The 22294-nt window shown below is 37.0% G+C and overlaps 1 protein-coding gene across 2 annotated transcripts; it reads right to left on the reverse strand.

Moving 5' to 3' along the window:
• Positions 1-260: 260 nt before the first annotated feature.
• Positions 261-22174, reverse strand: GET1 (guided entry of tail-anchored proteins factor 1). 2 transcript variants are annotated; one of them, XM_072614801.1, is made up of 5 exons: positions 22042-22174; positions 11590-11755; positions 10774-10841; positions 3036-3150; positions 261-1104 (listed from the first exon to the last, which is right to left on the reverse strand). In XM_072614801.1, the coding sequence occupies exons 1-5, from the start codon at positions 22141-22143 to the stop codon at positions 1031-1033; spliced, it is 525 nt and encodes a 174-aa protein (XP_072470902.1). In that variant the 5' UTR covers positions 22144-22174; the 3' UTR covers positions 261-1030. The 2 variants fall into 2 exon arrangements, with proteins under 2 accessions (XP_072470902.1, XP_072470903.1); XM_072614802.1 differs by lacking the exon at positions 22042-22174 and adding an exon at positions 17097-17115.
• Between the last annotated feature and the right edge of the window lie 120 nt (positions 22175-22294).

Below are 22294 nucleotides of genomic sequence, written 5' to 3' on the forward strand. Positions count from 1 at the left end.
CTGGGTTCAAGTCCCAACTGCAACATTTGTCTACAAGTATTCTTCTCATCCACAAAATGAAGATAATAATATTTGTACTATATCATAGGGTTGATGTAAGGGAAGTACTTTGTAAATGATACAACCCCACATAAAGATGAGCTACACTGTAGTGACTTAGCATAATGAACAAATGTTGGTCAAGTAAAGACTACTACAAACAAACCTCTGAAAAAAGCTTTAAGTTACTAATAAGCCAATAATACAAGCTTAACACAATGTTGTTTTATAGACAAAGTCCAAAAGGAATCTGGTTTAATAATTTAAACAGAGCTTAATTAACTTTTTTTATTAACAGAACAAGGCTATTTTATGAGCATAAATATTAAATTCGGTCTAAATATTAAGATAAATTTCATAAAGCGTTCACATACAAAAGCAGTTCATGCACAAAACAACATATAGCAAATACTTATAAAAATAATGAAATTCTAACTGTTTTTAACAATAAGCTAGACATAGTTAATCTCCACTGTACCTCTTAGAGAAAAGACAGATAGGCAAACATTTAACACTAACAACTACCACAACAGAAAGTGGAGTTTTGTCAATAATAAGAATGTTTTCAGTAATACTGAATATATTTTGTAGGACCAGACTAAAAAAATAAATATCATGTTTTAGTACTAGTGTTATTAAGAGTCATTTCCATCAGCAAATTAGAATTTAAAACAATACTTTATAGTGCTGTTATGGCAATTTAAAAACACCTACTTTTCTAACAGTAGTGACAAAAAAAATCACTTCTAAATTGCAATAAATGTCTCATAAATACTACCATTATTAACGAAAACAAATTAGTGTTGGACTTATTGATGTCAGAACTAAATTATTCTATTTCGATTATAACAATTATAAACAAGTTTTTCTTAGCCTTGGTATACCTACATTCCAGAAAAAGGTATGCTCTAAAAGAAAAACCTTAAAACCAGACTTTTAACTGTGATAATGGAAAAGTAATTAAAATCCTGGCATTCATTCATTTTTCTTTTCAGCTAAAAGGGTGAAGCATGATAGCCACAACTTTATTGCAGACGACAAGCCAACAAGTAATTCCAACACCACCTGAAAAATGACAGAAAGAATATACATATAACATGCTGACAATTTTAGACATATCACTACTGGATTTATAACTAACTTGAAATAAACCAAATTTTTCATGGAAAGAATAAATTTATATTTTAGTATTATCAAATTATTTGTTTTTATACTATCAAAGGTCTATATTCCTAAATAAATGTAGTAAAAAGGCATCCTTCACAGTTTGTTCCAATACTTTTTTAATGTTGAAATCCTCTATGCATTAGCATTTGAGAAACCAAAACTGCAATAAAAAGCAATATAGCATAGTGGATAAGTGACCCAAGATAACAGTCCAAGACCTATGTCTGCACAACTCTGGGCAAGTCACTTTAATTTCTCAGTGCCCTAAGCAAAAATCTAAAACTATAGGATGCAGAACATTTATTTGCCTAGCTTCATTTGCAAAGGAAATTTCCTTGTAGAAAAGTTCCCTTCCCTAGAAAATACATAGGCCTTGACCATATGTATGGGTGTATTTATTTATTCACAGTTTACGAGAGAGATATCTGTATACATACATACATATATACATACGCTATACATATGTATATGTGCAGCAATGTGTCACATCTCTAACATACAATTACTACCCCGAAGTCTTAAGTTATTCTGGACTGTTCAGGAAAAGTTTCAATTAAAATAATTTGGTTTTCCCCAAATGCAAACCAATGCATGAAGAACAGAAAGGAAACAGTTAAATGGGAAAAAAATCTTTACATCAAGTTTCTCTAACAAAGGTCTCATTTCTAGTACAAATGAGGTGTTGATTCAAATGTCTAATAGGAGCCATTCTCCAACTACTAAATGGTCAAATGATATGAAGTTTTTAAAGGAGGAAAACCAAGCTATCCACAACCATAGGAAAAGTGCTCCAAAGCAATGACAGTTGCAAATTAAAGCAACTCTGAGGTTCCACCCCATAACCACCAGATTGGTAAGATTGACCAAAAAATGGAAAATGACAAATGTTGGAGAGGCTGTGGGAAAAATGATACATTAATGCATCGTTGGTGGAACTACAAATTGGTAGTCATTCTAGAAAGCAATCTGCAACCATGCCTACAAAGTTACTACACTGTGCACACCCTCTGACCCAGTAATATCTTGACTGGCCCTATACCCCAAAGAGGTCAAAAAAAGAGGAAAATGTCTCATATGCAAGAAAATATTTATAGTGGCTCTTTTGTGTACTAGCAAAGAACAAAAAACTAACAATTTACATATGAATGTAAGGGAATACTACTGTGCCATAAGAAATTATTATAAAAGGGAAAATTTCAGAGAAAGGAGGGAATTTATGAAATGATGGAGAGTAAAGTGAGCAGAACCTATAGGATAATTAATACAATAACAATAACACAGTATAATCAAACGATTTTGGTTTAATTACTTATTTATATGAGAAATGACACCTTTATCAAAGAAAATTACCATAAAATTTCTTCCCAGCTTATTGCTTTCCTTCTAATTTTGTCTGCACTATTTTTGTACAAAACCTTTTTAACTTAAGGTAACCACAATTATCCATTTTACCTCCTGTGATCCTCTCTATCTCTTTTTTGGTCACCAACTCTTCCCTTATAAAAACATCTAACAAAAAATTTTTTCCATGCTCCCCTAATTTGCTTATGCTATCATCCGTATGTCAAAACCATGTACCCATCTTGATCTTTTCTAGGTATACAATGTGAGATGTTGGTCCATGCCCAGTTTGTCCCAGATTCCTTTCCAGTTTTCCTAGCAGTTTTTGCTGAACAGAGAGTTCTTGTCCTAGTAACTTGGATTTTGTGACTTAGCAAACACTAGATTACTGTAGTCATTTATTTCTGTAAATTGTGCAGCTAATCTACTCCATTGGCCAATGACTTTATTCCTTATCCAGGATTAGATTGTTTACCAAAGGGTATTACCTGCTACTCCAGTAGGAAATGCCACTAAACGTTCTAATGGAGCTATCCATTTACTTGGTAGCACAGTCACAGGGTCAGAATAATACTTCCATATAAGTGAAATCATCAATAAAGCCTTGGGAAAAAAACATTCTGATAAGTGAAATACATCCTTAATTTAAAATTTATGGAATAACAATAATGAGACAACATATCAAAACCCATGGCATGCAGCAAAAGCAGCAGAGGAAAATTTACATCTCTAAATGCTTACATCAATAAAATAAAGAGCACATCAATAAACTAGGCCTGAAATTTTTAAAAAACTAGAAAAAGAACAAATTAAAAATTCCCAATTAAACACCAACTTGGAAATTTAAAAACTAAAGATGAGAGTAATAAAGTTGAGTGTGAGAAAACCAATGAATGAATTAATAAATATAATTAGGAGTTGGTTTTATGACAAAAAAATCCTTAGATAAACCACTGATTAATGATTTTTAAAAAGAGAGAAAAAACCCAAATCATTAGTATTAAAAATGAAAAGTATGAATATGCTACTAATGAAGATGAAATCAAAGCAATTATAAGGAGTTACTTTGTCCAATTATATGTCCAACAAATGTTGGAGAGGATGTAGAAAAACTGGGATACCAATTCACTGTTGGTGAACTCTGAACATTTTGGACAGCAATCTGAAATTATGCCCCAAAAGTTATAAAATTATGTATGACCTTTGACCCTATAATACCACTATTAAATCTACTTCGTAAGGTGATCAGGGAAACAGGAGAAGAACTTATAAGTTCTAAAATATTTATAGCAGTTTTCTTTGTGGTAGCAAAATTCCGGAAATTAGAGGGATGTCCGTCAACTGCGGAATGGTCAAACAAATTATGGTATATAATTGTGACAGAATACTACTGTGCTGTAAGAAATGATGAGCTGGTTGATTTTAGAAAAGCATGGAAAGACCTGAATGAAATAAGCAGAACCAAGAGAACACTGTACACAGTAACAGCAATATTGTTCAAAGAATAACTTTGAATGACTAAGTCATTTTCAGTATTATAAATACTCAAATCAACTAAGGACCTAGGAAGGAAAATGCCATCCACCTCCAGAGAAACGAATGATATATAAAAATATGTATAGAATGGTTTTTACATATACATTTTCTATACACACATATATACATTTTATGTGTGGGTACATACACACATATGTATAAACACACATGTGTATACATATGCGTGTATATGCATGTGTATATGTACGTGTATGTGTGCATGTCTGTATACATACGTGTGTATGTACACACACACGTACGTACACACATATTTGTGTTTAATAGTAGCCCTCTCTAGGATGGGGTGGGGAGGGAGAAAAAAATGAAAAGTGCACTAGAGAGAATAAAAGAAAACTTAGAAGGAAGCACAGAAAAGCAGAATAGTTTTGAAAACATGGGGTATTTATTACATAGTTTTGTTTTTAAAATAGTATGAAATGGAAATTTATGGTTTTATATTGAATCCCCTTTCTATGTTATGCTGTGTACACGGAAATATTCTTTTTTAGATTTTTTGTATTTAAGTTCAAAATGAATAAAAATATTTTTAAAAGATTTATGAACAGGTTTTATTAAAATAAGCTTATTAATATGCTTATACAAAGACAGATAAGCCAACTACACATAAAGTCCATACAGCTTTTTTCTTTCTCTACTATTTTATTTTTTCCAATTAAACATTCTTTTTTTATTTTTTATTTATTTTCAGTATTCCACAATCACTACCATACAACCTAGAATTTTTCTTTCCCTTCCTCCCCCCCATATTCACCCTCCCTCCCTAAGACAGCATACAATTTTATATAGGTTCTACACATATATTCCTATTAAATACATTTTCACCCTAAGTCATGTTATATAGAAGAATTAAAATGAATGGGAGAAATCACATAACAAACCAACATGTAATACAAAAGAAAATGATCTGCTACAATCTGCAATTGAATCCCATAGTTCTTTCTCTGGATGTGGAAGGCATTTTGCCTTTAAAAGATCACTGGGAATTTTTTAAGTCCTTGCATTGCAATAAAGTTCTAAGTCTACCAGAAAAAATCCTCACACACTGTGGCTGTTGCTGTATACAAAGCTCTCCTGGTTCTGCTCCTTTTGCTCAGCATCAGATCATATAAGTCTTTCCAGGCCTCTCTGAAGTCTTTCTGTTCATCATTTCTTATAGCACAATACTATTCCATTACATTCATATACCACAATTTATTCAGTATTTCCCCAATTGATGGGCATCCCCTTGATTTCCAGTTTTTGGCCACCACAAAGAGAGCTGCTATAAATATTTTTGTACATATGGGACCCATTCCCATTTTTATGATTTCTTGGGGATACAGTCCTGGAAGTGGTATTGCTGGGTCAAAGGGTATGCACATTTTTGTAGGGTTTTTTTTGGGGGGGGGAAGGGGATATAGTTCCAAATTGCTCTCCAGAATGGTTGGATCAGCTCACAGCTCCATCAACAATGAATTAGTGTTCCAACTCTCCCACATCTTCTCCAACATTTATCATCTTCCTGTTCTGTCATGTTAGCCAATTTGATACATGTGATGTGGTATCTCAGAGTTGTTTTGATTTGCATCTCTCTAATCAATAGGGATTTAGAGCATTTTTTCATGACTACAGATATCTTTAATTTCTTCCTCTGAAAACTGCCTGTTCATATCCTTTGACCATTAATCAGCTGGGGAATGACTTATATTTCTGTACATTTGACTCAGTTCTCTACATATTTTAGAAATGAGGCCTTTATCACAGACACTAGCTGCAAAAATTCTTTCCCAGTTTTCTGCTTCCCTCCTAATCTTGGTTGCATTGGATTTGGTTGAGCAAAAACTTCTCAGTTTAATGTAACCAAAATTAATCCATTTTGCACTTCATAATGCTTTCTATCTCTTCTTTAGTCAAAAATTCTTCCCTTCTCCATAAATCTGATACACTATTCCTTGCTCCACTAATTTGTTTATAGTATCAATATTTATACCTAGATCATGTACCCATTTGGACTTTATTCTTGTGTACAGTGTCAGGCATTGGTCTATACTTAGTTTCCACCACAGTTTTATCCAGTTTTCCCAGCAATTTTTGTCAAACAGTGAGTTCTTATCCCAGAAGCTGGGGTCCTTGGGTTTATCAAACAGGAGATTGCTATATTCATTGCCTACTGTGTCTTGAGTACCTAGCCTATTCCACTTATCTACCCTTCTGTTTCTTAGCCAGTACCAAGTGGTTTTGATAATTGCTGCTTTATAATACAATTTGAGATCTGGTAGAGCTAGGCCACCTTCCTTAGCATTTCTTTTCATTAGTTTCCTTGCTATTCTGGACCTTTTGTTCTTCCAGATGAATTTTGATATTATTTTTCCCAGCTCTAGAAAATAATTATCTGATAGTCTGATTGGTATGGCACTAAATAAGTAAATTAATTTAGGTAGAATTGTCATTTTTATTATATTGGCCCAGCCAACCCACAAGCAACTAACGTTTTTCCACTTACTTAGATCTGACTTTATTTGTGGGAAAAGTGTCTTGTAACTGTATTCATATAGTCCCGGGATGTTTTGGCAGATAGGCTCCAAAATATTTTATAGTGTCTACCCTAGCTTTAAATGGGATTTCTCTTTCTATTTCTTGCTGCTGGGCCTTTTTTTTTTTTAATAAGATTTTGAGTTCCAAACTTTTCTCCCTCCCTCTTTCCCCTCTCCACTACCCAACACAGCAAGCAATCTAATATAGGTTATACACACACAATCATGTGAAATATATTTCCACATTAGTCATGCTTTAAAAGAAGAATCAGAACAAAAGGGAAAGACCATGAGAAAGAAAAAAAAGTGATAATAGTGTGCTTCCATCTGCATTCAGACTCCATAGTTCTCTGAATTCTTCACCAGGAATCTTTTGGAACTGTCTTGGATCACTGTACTGCTGAGAAGACCTAAGTCTATCATAACTGACTACTGCACAATGTTGCTTTTACTGTCATACAGCCTTCTATGAAACCATCCCACTTTGCTACAATACATGCCAATCTGTGCCGGGATTACTGCTTATAACTGATGTACAGCCAAAATAGCTAATGCCTCTTGTTATCTTTTTGTGTTTTGTGTCTTGACTTCTTTTATTTAACAGACAAACCACATTATTTTTTTCTCTCAAATTTAGAACACACACACGTGATTTGGTTTTGGAAATAAAGTCAAAAGCTCTCTCTCAAACTCTCCTCAAATAATTATCTCCTAAGAGTAAAACTCGAGCCTAATTTGATTTCATAAAATGTGCTAAACTGTCAAGATCAAATATCTTACATTTCCCACTGGGAAACTTTGATCCCTTTCGACCAGAAGTGAATACTACCCCACATGGCTTCTTTGACGGAAGAGCTCCTTCATGCCCTTGAATTATGACGCAGAAGTGGGTACAGACAATGGAGTTGCCAAAGAGTTGCCGTCCGAGCCTTCATTCCCTCTTAAAGTGCTCCTCCCTGTCCTTGAACTATGACCCAAAAGTAGGCAATAGACAAAGTAGGTATAGGCAATGGAGTTGCAAAAAAGGGATGAGTTCTACATCTAGAGCTAGCATAGTCTTCTTTTCACCAGTTGCCAGGTCTCTTTACCATCTCTGGCTTGGGAGCTTCCAAAGCTGCTGCTCCTTCTGTAACCACAACATAATCCCACCATTGATGCTTCATCCTAGTGGGCTCCAGGCCATCCTCCACCCATGCCATAGATTTCTCTTTCGTAACTCCCAAGTTTTCTTGTGCTGGAAGAATGTCTCACTCTGACCCTTGGTTGGCTCTGCCACTCCAGAATATGATTTGAGGCATTATTTTAAAACTGTCTGGAGGACTCAGCTGAGCGCTTTCTCTACTCTGCCATCTTGGCTCTATTCTCAGAAGACTGTCAGATGAGATTTTGAGTAAGAAGTGACACCCAAAAATAAGCCTCAAAGGAAACTAAGGTTTTTAAGAGGCAGAGGAAAGGAAAGAAACTGTTCCAAGCTCCCATCTATGGGGGAACATGCCTGCACAAAAGCACAAAGACAGACTGCTGTGTTTAGGGAACAAATAAAGTGGTATAAATGGAAGAAATGTGAAGTAATTCTGGAAAGGTAGATTGGCACCAGAGTGTGAAAAGTTTTAAATACAGAACGAGGAGTTCATAATAGTTTACATTATATTTTTAGAAATAATAGTAAGCCATTTAAGATTCTTGAGGAGTGAAAATAGAGGTCTGATTTAGAAAAATTAGTTAGCAACTAAATGGAGGCTAGAATTAATGGCAAAACTAGAAGCAGGGATATCATCAATTAGGAAGCTAGCACAATAGTCCAGGTAAGAGGGATGAAGTACTCAAGAAAAAGGAGATGAAAACAAAATGTACCATGGAAGAAGAATCTACAAGAAAAGCAAATAAGTGGACATAAAGAATGAGGAAGAATTGTCAAAGATGACACTGAGACTGTGAACCTAAACAATGAGAAAGTTAGTGGTACCCTCAGTAGAGGGTTACTCAAAGGTATGTTAAGCTATTAAAGCTGAAATTGCCCAAAGACTTTTGGTATACACTACATATAAGGAAGAGTGGTTTCAAAGGATGGATGGGGGTTTCTTTGGAGGAAAGAGGACTGGAAGTACTGAGAGGAAAAGGTAGCATATTGCCTTGAATACGTCTAGTGGGTAATTGGTAATATGGGACTAGAACGAAGGAGTGAGATTAGGACTGTGTTTGTAAAGACCTGGGAGTTACCTGAATATGACTAATTGAACCCATGGGAGCTAATGAAATCACCAGGAGAATATGTGTAAAGAAAGAAGAGGACCTAGGACAAAGCCTGGAAATTAAAATGGACAGAATATGGGTGATGAATGGTCAGACAAGTAAGAGGAGAATCAGGGAAGATGTGTCACAAAAGTCAAGGGAGAGGAGACAATGCAGGAAAAAGTAGACAGTAATGTCAAAAGCTGCATGGAAGTCAAGAATTAAGACAGAAAAGAACACTGAATTCTGCAACTGAGAAATCATCAGTATTTTTGAAGAAAGCAGTTTCATTTGAATGATAGTAGACTTTTCACTTGTCTAGTCACAGAATAGCATAGCTAGTATAGGGTATAGGAGAGATAGCCCATATTCTGCCTCTATCTCATCTCTATCTAGGATAGATGCCAGATGAAGCTCTAAAGACTTTTAGCCTAAGAGAGAAAATACACTGGCCTTCGCATTTGCCAAGAAGAGTGAAATTTTCATTCTGCCAAAACCTCCCACCCAGACTCATCACAGGGTATGGAACTACTTGCAGAGAACAAGTTGTAGTTCTACTCAACAATTTCCTCAGCCTGTTAGTTCTGATGTGGCCATTAACCATCCTGAACAAGGGAGGTACTTTGCCATGTGCACCACAAAGATTCTTCTGATATTCAGGTCATCTTGCATGGATAGAGGTTGCCAGAAGGGATTATTTCATTTTTTGTACTTGGCACTCAGCAACATAGTTCCTGGAATAAACCTGATTCACCTATCTTCTGGAGTTCTCTACAGCTCTCTATATAGATATATAGTTCTCTATATTGATCTGTGGAATTTCTACTCTGATCTAGTTCTATATGCTCTTTTGGACAGCTAAGTGGAGCAAAGGATAGAGTGCAGGACCTGGACTTAAGGAAGACCTGAATTTGAATCCTGCCTCAGACACCTACTGTGTGTGTCCTTGGGCAAGTCACTTAACCTATACGTACTTGTTTTCTCATCTGTAAAATGAGGAGGGTAATACTAGCACCTACCTCACGGGGTTATTATGAAGATCAAATGAGATAACATACATAAAATGCTTTGTAAACCTTAACGCACTACATGCTAGTTACCATAGTGTATGAAACTCATTCTGGCTAGTCATTAAAGCATTTCTGTGAAACTCTACCTCTGAGCCTCAACTGTTACAGTAGCATCTGATCCCACTTTCACTGGTGACAAGACAGCTTTAAACACAAACATCATCTTTCCTGAGGCCAAGCAGACTAACTCTGTTTCAAAGCCATCGGTTTCTAAGATGCTATCTGATTTAACAGGATCAAAAGTTTTGTGATAGAGAAAATCGTAGAGGTCATCTAGTTCAATCCTTTAATTTTACAAGATGAGAAGCCTGAGGCCAAGAGGTTAAATGACTTATAAAAATAGTAGGTAGCAAAGTTGAAATGTGAATTCAGATTCTGAGTCTAGACTGAGCTCCACTGTACCATGTTTTCATTTCTACCATCTAAGTAAACTGACAAATCCTTAGCCCATTAAATGATGAAGGCCCTGAAACGTAAAGCAATTTGTGTAAAGTATACAGCTCATAAATGACAAAGCCAGGACTCAAATCAACTGAAGACTCCAGATCCAAGTCTCTTCCCATTACACTATAGTTTGTCCTATGTATAGATTTCAGAGCAATAAGTCAGAAGAATCCTCAGCATGGTAGCAAAGAAAGATGCAAATGATACAAATGAGTGTTAGCATTAATGTACTACACTTTGCCCCGCTATCCTGGGGGACAGTTTGTATATGAAATGTTATATAGACACACATATATAAATGTATATGTACACAGAAAAAAACAGATTTAATTACACGTACATATTAAATAATAGCACATATTTTAAGGTTTCCAAAGATTACAAAATAAGTAATACCAAAGAATGCTTACCTGCAATATGTAGAAGACAATATTTATGACCCATTTAATTTTGGCTAATTGAGCTGTTCGTGCCTTCACTGAAAGGAAAAAGGTAGAATAAGGGCGATTTATGTAGATGGAAATAAGTTTTCTTTTTTAAAAAGATTTAATATTTAAGGATTTTAAAATTCTGAATTGTTACTCTCACCCTTCCCTCCTTAACAATAAATCTGGTATATTCCCATCAAATGCGACCTTATATAATTTCCTTCAATCTACAGACTCTAAATGAGATTCATTTTGTACCTGAAGACATTTTATAATTTTATTTGCTATTTTGATTAACATTCCCATTGATAGGAAAAGAGGCAATTTATTATAAGCTCACAGCAGAAAACATTCTTCATGGCAGAGTTGTCATAATACCTCACTCAACTTCATGCTAACCAAGCAAATCTGTACATGATACCGTTATTTTGGTGGTAAATATTCACCTTCAGCATCTACCTGGAAGTATAACAAAGATTCCGAATAATCTATCGTGAGATTTTCTGTCTGGATAAAATTATTTTATTCAGAATGATTCTATGCTGGACTAAAAAGCCAGCTAAGTTTTGGAAATATTCCTCTTAGTGTTTGGCAAACAGGAGTGCACTAGAATCCTAAGTGCTGTTTCTAGCTGAATTGTTTTCCTTTTTAAAATTTCTACTAGTACTAAAAAAGGCCACCCAGGAAAAAAATATTCATAATCATTCTAGAAATTTTCACATGAACTGTACAAGAAATGAAAAATTTACATAAAAGGTATCAATCTAAATTATCTATAAGCACACTGAAAAAACATACCATGAGTTTTAAGCTTATCAGTCATTTTATTAATCTTTCGTTCTAGTCTGGCATATCTGGCAAATTCATCCATCATGCTAATAGCTGACAGGTCTTGTTTCATGGTTTGTATTTCTGCTCTCATCTGGGACTCTTGGTCTACATCCTTTTGTAGCAGCTTGGATATCTGACAAAAAAAAATATTTAAAATACTATTCAATCAAAAATCATTATGAGTAGCATCCTCTCATAAACCACTTTTTTATATAGCACATATCATGATTATCAAAAAAGGAATTAAACAGAATCAAAGTTTTTTACATTTTGAATTTGAAAATATAAATACACTCAAAATCCAAATAAGACAGGCAGTAAAGACAAACAAACAGAAGAAAAATTGTGTTATTGTTCAGTCATTTTTTAGTAATATCCAACTCTTCACTACCCCATTTGGGGTTTTCCTGGCAATTATAATGGAGTAGCTTGCCATTTCTTTTTGCCAGTTCATCTTACAGATGAGGAAACTGACTTGCCCAGGGGCACACCGCTAACAAGTGTCTGAAGCCACATTTAAACTCAGGGAGATGAGTCTTTCTGACTCAAGGTCTGATACTGTATCCACTGAGCCACCTACCTGCCTCTTTGAAGAGAAATAAAGAACTGTTATTTGCAATTACAAAAAAATAGAAAATTAGTGAAAACAATTTCCTCAGGATCTTTTTAAAAATAAACATTGCTGCCTTTTATAAAATATATTGTTCACTTTCCCATACTGCCCCCCACTCTTGAGCCTTCCTTCAACAAAAGCAAAAAAACAAAAACCTAACTGACCAAAACCTACATGTGCATGTACCTAACAGTTACAGAGCATGTACTACACTTTGCAACCAGTTGTCCTTCCCTTATCCACAGACCCCACCCCAAAAATGAGAGGCCTTTGTTTTGTTATCTATTTTCTAGTTTGGTCATTACAGTTAATTAGTAGTTAACCTGTTTTTCAGCATTTTCATTTACATTATTATAGTCAGTAAATATAGTGCTCTGCAAGTTCTATCTACCACAAAGGTTGGTTATGGACCTGCAAAGAAAGATTCAAACAAGTATTTCCATGTTTTTTTGAATTCTATATCTGTCATTCCTTACAGTACAATATTATGTTACTTTTATGTATCACAATTTACTCAGCAACTCCCCAACTGATAGGCATCCACTTTATTCTAGTTTTCTACTACCACAAAAAGTGGTGCCATGAAAATTTTGGTATATATAGTGCCTTCCTATCTTTGAACTTCTCACAGTTCGTGTCCAGTAATGGATCAATGTTAAGTGATTTTTACTGAAAAATTCTCAAAAACTACCAAAAAAAATTACAGCAAAGATGGTGGACAAAAGGCAGGGAATCACCTGAGTTCTCCCATATTCTTCTTCAAACAACTTTAAATAACACTTCACAACAAATTCTGTAACAGCAGAACCCCTAAAAGGATGGGGTGAAGCAATTTTCTAGATCCAGACAACTTAGAAGGTCAGTAGGAAAGGTCTACAGCACCCAGATGAGAATGGAACACAGTCCAGTGCAAGTCAAACCTTAGCAAAACAGCAGAAGATCTTGGGGGCGGCAAATGAATCAGTGAAGGCAATGGAGGGTTCCAGGGCTTTCAGCCCACAGATGGAAACAGGGTCAAACAGCTGGTCAGAAAGAGATTATCGAAGTCCCTCTGCTGGCACAGGACTCTGTTGCATTGCCCATACATGGATCTGGGTCAAAGTCCTGGGTCACAGTCCCAAGGTGAGAAGGAACACTAGCACACCACAGCTTGTAGCTGCTAGGGACTGGGGACCCTGGTCATAGTTCCATGGTGGAAAAATGTCTGTAGTCACTCACAGACCACAGCACAGGCCTGGAGAGCAGTGACAACACCTCTCCTTAAATCATACCACTTCAGAAGAACTGAAAACTTACAGATCCCCAGAAATACGTCTGAGAGTAGCAGCAAGAAAGATCTGCAACTTGAGACAGTTCCTCTTCTACCTCAGGGGCAGAGCCTCACTTTAGCATGGAGCTAAAAGTAAAGAAATAGGCTAAAAAATGAGTAAACAACAACAAAAAGAACCTGACCACAGAAAGTTACTATGGTGACAGAAGAAAACAAAAAAGTCAAAACTGCTATATCCAAAATCTCAAAGAAAAATGTGAACTGTTCTCAGACCCAAAAAAAAGAATTCCTGGAAGAGTTTTAAAAAGAAAGCTTAAAAATCAAGTAAGAGAGGCAGAGAAAAATTTTGGAAAAGACGATGATGCAAGAAAATGATGAAAAATGATTCAACAGCTTGGTAAAGGAGGCACAAAATAATACTGAAGAAAATAATATCTTAAAAAACAGAATAGGCCAAATGGTAAAAGATGCACCAAAATCCAATGGAGAGAATAATTCCTCAAAAAGTAGAATTGGCCAAATGGAAAAGGAGACACAAAAACTCACTGAAGAAAATAATTCTGTAAAAATTAGAATTGGGCAAGTGGAAGTTAATGATTCCATGAGACATCAAGGAACAATAAAACAAAGTCAAAAGAATGAAAAAAAGGGAAGAAAATGTGAGATGTATCAATGGAAAAACAAATTACCTAGAAAATAGATCCAGGAAAGATAATTTAAGAATTACTAAACTACCTGAAAGTCATAACTTTTTTAAAAAGAGCCTGGATATCACCTTTCAAGAAGTTATCAAGGAAAACTACCCTGATATTTTAGAACCAGAGTGTAAAATAGAAATTGAAAGAATTCACTGATCACCTCCTGAAAGACATCCCAAAATGAAAACTCCCAGGAATATTATATCCAAATTCCAGAGCTCCCAGGTCATGGAGAAAATACTGCAAGCAGTCAGGAAGAAACAATTCAAATATTGTGAAGTCACAGTCAGATTAACACAAGATTCAGCAGCTTCTACATTAAAGGATAAGGAAGTTTGGACTATGATATTCTGGAGGGTAAAGGAAGATGACTACCAAGAATTTCCTACCCACCAAAAGTGAGTATAATTTTTCAGGGAAAAAACATATATTCAATGAAATGCCTTTCAAGCATTACTGATGAAAAGACCAGAGTTAAATAGAAAATCTGACAAATAGAAATCAAGACTTTCGATACAAGAATCAAGAGAAGCATAAAAAGATAAACAGGGAAATTAGCAGGAATTTAATAAAGTTAGTATTTATATTCCTAAATGGGAAAATAATATTTGTACCTCCTAAGAACTTTCTCATTATTAGCACAGGTAAAAGGAGTAAACAAGACAGACGGCAATGGGTCCGACTTGAATGTGATGGATGTTATCTTAAAAAATAAAATTAAAGGGTGAGAAAGAGGAATGCAATAAGAGAAGGGAGAAATAGAGTGGGGTAAATTATTTCACATAAAAGAGACACCAAAGAGCTTTTACAGAGGAGGTGAAGATGGGAGATGATGAAGGCAGGGAGAGCACTTGAACCTTACTCTTATTAGAAATGGCTTAAGGAAGGAATAATATACATGCTCAGTTGGGTATAAAAAAGTCTATCTTACCCTATAGGAAAAGTATGAGGGGAAGGAAGCAAGAGGGTTGTGGGTGCTGATAGAAAGCAGGGCGGATTGGGGAAGGTAGTAGTCAAAAACAAAACACTTTTGAGGATAGACGGCAAGAAAGGAAAGAGAGAGCAGAAGAAACGGGGGAAAACAGAATGGAGGAAAATCACAGTAATTGCAATTGTGAAAAAAGATTTTACAGCAAGTTTCTCTGATAAAGGCCTCATTTCTCAAATACATAGAGAACTGAGTCAAATCTATAAAAATACAAAGTCATTCCCCAATTGATAAATGGTCAAAAGATATGAACAGACAGTTTTCAGACAAAGAAATCAAAGCTATCTATAGTCATGTGAAAAAATGCTCTAAATTACTATTGATCAAAGAAATAAAAATTAAAATAACTCTGAGGTACCACCCCACACCTATCAAATTGGTTAATGTGGTAGAAAAGGAAAATGACAAAAAGAAAGGGATAGAGAAAACTGAGACACTGATGCATTGTTGCTCGAGTTGTGAACTGATTCAACCATTCTGGACAGCAATTTGGAACTGTTTCCAGAAGGCTATAAAACCAAGCATACTCTTTGACTTAGCAATAGCAATAAAGGCTATAAACCATGCATACCCTTTGACTTAGCAATACCCACACTAGGTCTATAACACAAAGAAATTTTAAAAATGGAAAAGGACCTATATAGATCCAAACATATTTATAAGCAGCTGTTTTAGTGGTGTCAAAGAATTGGAAGTTGAGGGGATGCCCACCAATTGGACAATGGTTGAACAAGTTGTAGTATGTGATTGTGAGGGAATATTATTGTTCCATAGGAAATGACAAGCAAGATGCTTTCAGAAAAACCTGGAAATGCTTACATAAACTGATGCAAAGTGAAATGAGAAGAACTAGAAAAACATTGCACTGAGTAATGGCAATATTGTATAATGATCCATTGTAAATGACTTAGCTACTCTCAGAAGTACAATGATCCAGGACAATTCTGAAGGACTTATAACAAAAAATGCTATCCATCTCCAGAGGAAATAACTGCTGGGGTCTGAATGCAGATTGAAGCATACTTTAAAAAAAAAAATTCTCTTAGTTTTCTTTTGTTTTTACATGTAATTGGGGGAATATAAAATATTAAAGAAAAAAGAAAAATTACAGTGTTTTCAAGTAAATCAAAGTTCTACCAACACATGGCTGTCATTGAAACATCTGCCATCTACCCCAACCCATATCCTCCCCAACATCTCAGTGTAAAGCAGCCCAATCCTTCCTATGTGCTCTATGGAATGCCTCTTCAATAACTGACATGCTTGCTATCACCTTAAACCTTTTTCCTTCTCAGTACTTCATCTTCTTGTACTCACTGAGACCTGGTTCTCTCCTGATGATAGGCTCCCTGGCCACCCTTTCCAAACCTGACTACACTTGCACTCACCCCTTTCCTTTTCTCCCCCAAATTACTGATTGTGGTAGAGTTGCATCTCCCCCAAATTACTGGTTGTGGTAGAGTTGCAATATTGCTTGCTCCCCAACTTGCAGGCTCTCCCTCTGTCATCATCACTCAGTAACCTCTTCTACTCTGAGGTTCAATCTATGTTTATCATCCAATCAAGATTCTGGTAGATGTTTATTTCTCAATCTCCAGGATATTATCCTTTACTTAATGAGTTCAGTGTCTGACTCACAGTCTTTCTCTCTTCCTCAACTCCTTTTCCTCTTATACTACATCACTTCAAAATACAAACTGATGCTGCTTCAACCACTGTAATTTCCTAGTTGCTCAAATTTCCTTATTTCCCATGACCTACTCTTCCACCCCACTTCAGCTACATACAAGAGTTAGCCTTATCCCCTGACCTATCACTCATCAGCATTCCCACTGGACACTGAAACTCCCTTATCTGGTCACAATCTATCTATTTTTCCCAGTGCCTGACAAATCTTAGCCTTACCATGACCTCCAGTCCCTCCACCACTCACTTCCTTCCCAGACCATCATCCGTGCACTGGATTAAGTTGTGAGTATGAGTGACTGGGAAGATGATGGTGTCCTCCATAGCAACAGGAAAATCTGTAAGAGGGGAGGGTTTGGGAGGGAAATATAAACAGTTCAATTTTGGATACATTGTAAAGATGTCTACAAAGGCATCCAGTTTTAGATGGTGAATAGCCAGTTATCAGTTATGGGAGATGTGAGTCTGGAGGTCAGAAGTGAGGTTAGGATTAGATAAATAAATCTGAGAATCATCATCCTGGAAATGATAATTGAATCCAGAGGAGCTGATGAGATCACCAAGAGAAACAGTACAGAGAGAGAAGGCCCAGTTAATAGATATGACCAGTTAGTGGGTATGACCTGGATGAAGATGGTAATCAGGTAGGAGAAGAAGAAAGAAAGAGAAGTATCACAACCTCTGGTGATACTTAACTCTTCACTTTCCCACTCCCCAAGTTGTGGCCAATTCCTTGTGGTCTTAACTCCAGTGCTCCCTATTACCTCCAGAATAAAACATTCAATTCTGTTTGGCTTTTAAAAATCCTTCATATTCTAGCCTCTCGCCTGGAAGGACTTATATGACCTGATGCTGAGTGAAAGGAGCAGAACCAGGAGAACTTTATGCACAGCAACAACCACAGTGTGTGAGAGTTTTTTCTGGTAGACTTAGATTTTTGTAATAACACAAGAACTTCTGAAAAAAAAAAAAAAAAATCCCAATGGTGGACCTCAAGGCAAAAAGCCTTCCACACTCAGAGAGAGAAATATGGAAGTCACTCACATAATGTAGCAGATCATGTTTGTGTATGTGTATCTGTTTGTGTATCATGTTCTGATTTGTTATACGGATTCTTTCATTTATCTTAGTCTGACTACATAGCATGACGATAGTGATAATATACTCAATAGGAAAGTATATGTAGAATCTATACAGAATTGTATGCAGTCGTGGGGAGGGAGGGAGGTAGTGGGGGGTGGGTGGGGAGGGATAAAATCGCAAATGTATGGCAGTGATTGTTAAACATTAAAAAAAATAAAAAAATTAATAAAAAAAAAAAAAAAAAAACATATTCTAGCCTCTCCTTAATCTTATTACTTAGTCCCCTCCACATACTCTGCAACACCAGCCTCCGTGCTATTCCTCAATTTTTGCTGTCCACCAAATCTGTAATTCTTTTCAACCTCACCCTTGATCCTGGCTGCCCTAGCGTCTGTAAAGTCTCAACTAAAATCCTACCTTTTACAAGAAGCTTTCCTGATCCCCTATTGCTAGAGCCTTCTCTATGTTTTTTTCCAATTTATTACATACAGATATACATCTATGTCTTGTTTGTACACAGCTGTTTGCATGTTGTCTCTTATTACTCTGAACTCTATGAGAGTATGGAATATTTTGTTCTGTTTTGTTCTTTCTGTTCTGCCTTTCTGGGCAAATATCCCTATATATAAATAACTGGGGATACAAACAACCCCAGAACTTGATACAGTGCCTAGCATATAGCAATGTTTATTGACTTGACTATCTCCACAGTCAAATACAGTAAACATGGTTGGGGAGGGGGAGAAGGCAGTTTTCTAGTATATTATGAGAAAGTCCAACTACAGAAACTAGCTAATTTTCTAATGCCCCTGTTCAGTGTAAATTAGTTATTTTTAATAAAATTTTAAAACTGAAATGTTTCAACCTAAAAGTTTTTAATTACGAAAAATAAAAAAAAAATCTTTTCCCTATGCTTAGGTAGATTCTGTTTGATACTTGCTTATGTTTTAGTTTATATTTACAGGCCTTAACAATATCTACCTTAGCTTCCCCTTGGTCAAAATTCAATTAAATTCAAGATGCATTTATTAATCACCTATCACATTCCACCCAGTGCCAGTATAAAAAGACCAAACAAAAACATTTTCAATTTTCAGTGAGCTTATGCTGAGGGATGGGGGGGTAGAAAGGGTAGGGGGAAACATATATACACACAAGCTATAATTTCCCAAGAGGATGGCACTTGAAGTAAGCTCTGAAAGAAGTAAGAGATTCTAACAGGCAAAAATCAGTAGGTGCATTCCAAGCATAGCAAACAGCAAGTAGATCATGGACTGGACTGAGGTCAGGAACAAAATTTTCAAAAGAAGAATCACAAACTATCAACACCTACAATTAGTCCTCTACCTTCCCTTGTTTAACTTATGAGACTTCAAGCATTCTTCTGACTATGAGTAACCTCATCTTTATTTTCTCATTAGCAACTATGAACATTTGGATTATGCATAGCAGAGAAAAAATTGTGAGGCATGATATGTACAAGTCTGTGGAGCAGCTAGCATCCTACTAGCATTTCACTGGTCCTGTTCACCTACTTGTTACAAAGAGAACCTGTGCATTCATTGCATATTTTCATTGTTTGCCTCAGGTTTTTGTTACAATTTCGCCCCCAAAGATAGCGTCAATCCTTTGGGCTGTAAGCCCAAGTGTGCCAAGTCAGTGATACAGTGATGTAGCTTAGTGAGAAAATAAAGGTGCCGTAATACCTGCAGCTGTTGTGGGCAGAGTTTGGGTGATTTCCTGTAACCACAAAAAGGAAAAAAGTATACAGTACAATGCTCTCACACTGCCAGCTGACACTGTGGAAGGTAAGATTCAGGTTAAAAAATGTTTTAGTTTTAATAATTATCTTTGCTGTATTTTGGTAGCATAAATTTCATGCGTTAGGATAAGTGATTATCATCTGAAATCAATGCTTTTTTGGGTTTTGTTTTATTGAGATGTTAGCACAAAAGGTCACAGAATTACAGGGAATTGCTAGCAAGAAAAATGTTTTGCATGTTACCAATTTTATTTTGTGTACTGCATTTTATGAGTTATTTCACGGCTACTATATTAGGAAAAGTACATGTTATCATATTTTATTATAAAGAGCTGTATGCGGAAAAGTATATTTTCAGCAACCTCTAGTGAAAGATTACAGTTTTTGGTACTTTTTGGTAACCCCGAATTCCCATAGGTTTAATGTATCAGTAATTGTATTTTTTACTTTTGTGCTGTTTTCTAGAAATATTACTCCCAACGAAAGTTCAGAGCTGTAGATGAAAGATTATTCAGAATGCTGGCAATAAGAAAAATAGAAATTAAAATAATTTGGGGACTCAGCAAATTGGCAACAATCACCGAAGATGGAAATTGTCAATGCTGGAGAGGCAGAAAGGCACACTAACACGCTACTGGTGGAGCTATGAATTGGTCCAGTCATTCTATAAAAGAATTAGCAATTACAAACCTGTCTATTGCGCATATCCTTTAATCCAGAGTTCTCACTCCTGAGCATAAACCCTAAAGAGGTCCAAGAAAATAGATACCATACGATACGAAAATATTCATGGTAGCTCTTTTTGTGGAAGTAAAAGAACTTTAAACAAGCACACATCCACAGTTTGGGGAACAGGTATGCAAACTGTGGTCCATGAATATCACGCAATATTATGTATTATGCTGCAAGAAACAACAAATAGGAGGAATTCAGAGAAACATAAGACCTGAATGAACTGATGCAAAGTAAAGTGGAACCAGAATATAAGCCATTTCTACAATGATAGAGTTGAAAAGACACCAAATGCTAAGTAATTGTAATGACCCATCTTGGTCATGAAAAAAAAATGAGGAAAAAAAATCTTCCTTTCTATCAAGAGGTGGGAAACTACTTGTGACCAGTTAGTTTTACTTACCTGTTTCCTCTGTTTTAAGAAATGGTGCGAAGATGGGACACATAACTGATAAAAACAAAATGCATTTATAAAGCTTACGTAATAATCCACCTTGTTTCACAGAATCAATTCAATAAGCATTTGCTAACTACCTAAGTGGAAGGTGTTGAGCCGGATGCTTGGGATACAAAAACCTATCCCTGCCCAAGAAGAGCTTATTTTCTGACTGATGAGAAATACGAAGCCCAGAGAAATGAGTGGCCTAGCGCAATGCTGATCTTTGCATTTGAATGTCCCAGGAGTCATCTCCAACACGACACTCATTCCCTTTTAATGCACTTCCTTCCAACTTCCCTGTTTTTAACAGCACAAACAGCCATTCCCAACTCTTTCTTCTCCCCTAAATATCCAATTAGGGGTCAAGTCTGGTGGATTTGCGCCTCCGTATCCCTCACATCTACCTTCTTTCCTCCACGGCACATGGCCAGTACTCTTATAAGATCCTTTTAACTTCTCTTGTGAACTATGGCAGTAGATTCCTCACTGGTCCTTAATCTGGCTGGCTTCAATCCATCCTTCACTGCTGTCAAAAGAACTTTACGAAGGCAGCGGGTCTGACAAAACCTGTCCTTAAACATCGGTAACTCTTTATTGTCTCCTTCTCCTAGCATTAAAAGCCCCCCAGAGCTCGGTATCAACCCGTTTAAGGAGATGAGACTTTAAAAATAGGTTGTGTAAAAGAAGTGGACCTCCTGGGCACGCCACCACTTCTGCAACAGGCGGGTAACAGCGGTAAGGGTCTCCCCGGGGGGCCGCGCGGACCGCGGGAGACCACCGGAGAGCTCCCCCAGGACTTGGCCTCACGCGGTGTCACTTCCAGGAGGGCCGGCCCCATGCGCGCCCCGCCTCAGCCCTTCCTGCTGCCACACTTTGCCCCAGGCAGTGACCGCCGCCACGCTCACTTAATTTCCTCCAGGTGCGCCGTCCAGCGCACGTTAGGGAAGCACGCTGCGAGCACGGGGCGGCGGCACCTTTCATAAGCTCTCCCGGACTCTCCCTCCGGCCTCTGGGGTCACGGACGCCTAACTGAAGCCGCCCTCTCCAGGCCATTCCGGCCTAACGTGGGGGGGAGGGGCAGGAGCTTCGGGATCCCCACTCCCCACCGCGGCCCCCCGAAGCCTGGGAACTGGAGATCGGGTACTTACGACAGAGGAGAAGGAGGGGAGGAGAAGCTTAAGGAGATTGCACACAAACACCGAGCTAAGCACGAGGAGCCACACGCAGCCCTCTCTCTCCACCAAAGTCATCTTCTCAAGACTCCCGGGGTCCTGCGGGGAATGCTGCCCAGGATCCCCCGCGCTGAGAGGCGCCTGCGCAATCGAGCTCCATGGTCCGGCGAGTCCCGCGCCCGAGAATTCCCACGTCGCCCCCGCTCCGCGCTGCCCCGGCTGCTGCCGC

Source organism: Notamacropus eugenii, chromosome 5 (assembly GCF_028372415.1).
Source record: "Notamacropus eugenii isolate mMacEug1 chromosome 5, mMacEug1.pri_v2, whole genome shotgun sequence".
Classification (NCBI taxonomy): domain Eukaryota; kingdom Metazoa; phylum Chordata; class Mammalia; order Diprotodontia; family Macropodidae; genus Notamacropus; species Notamacropus eugenii.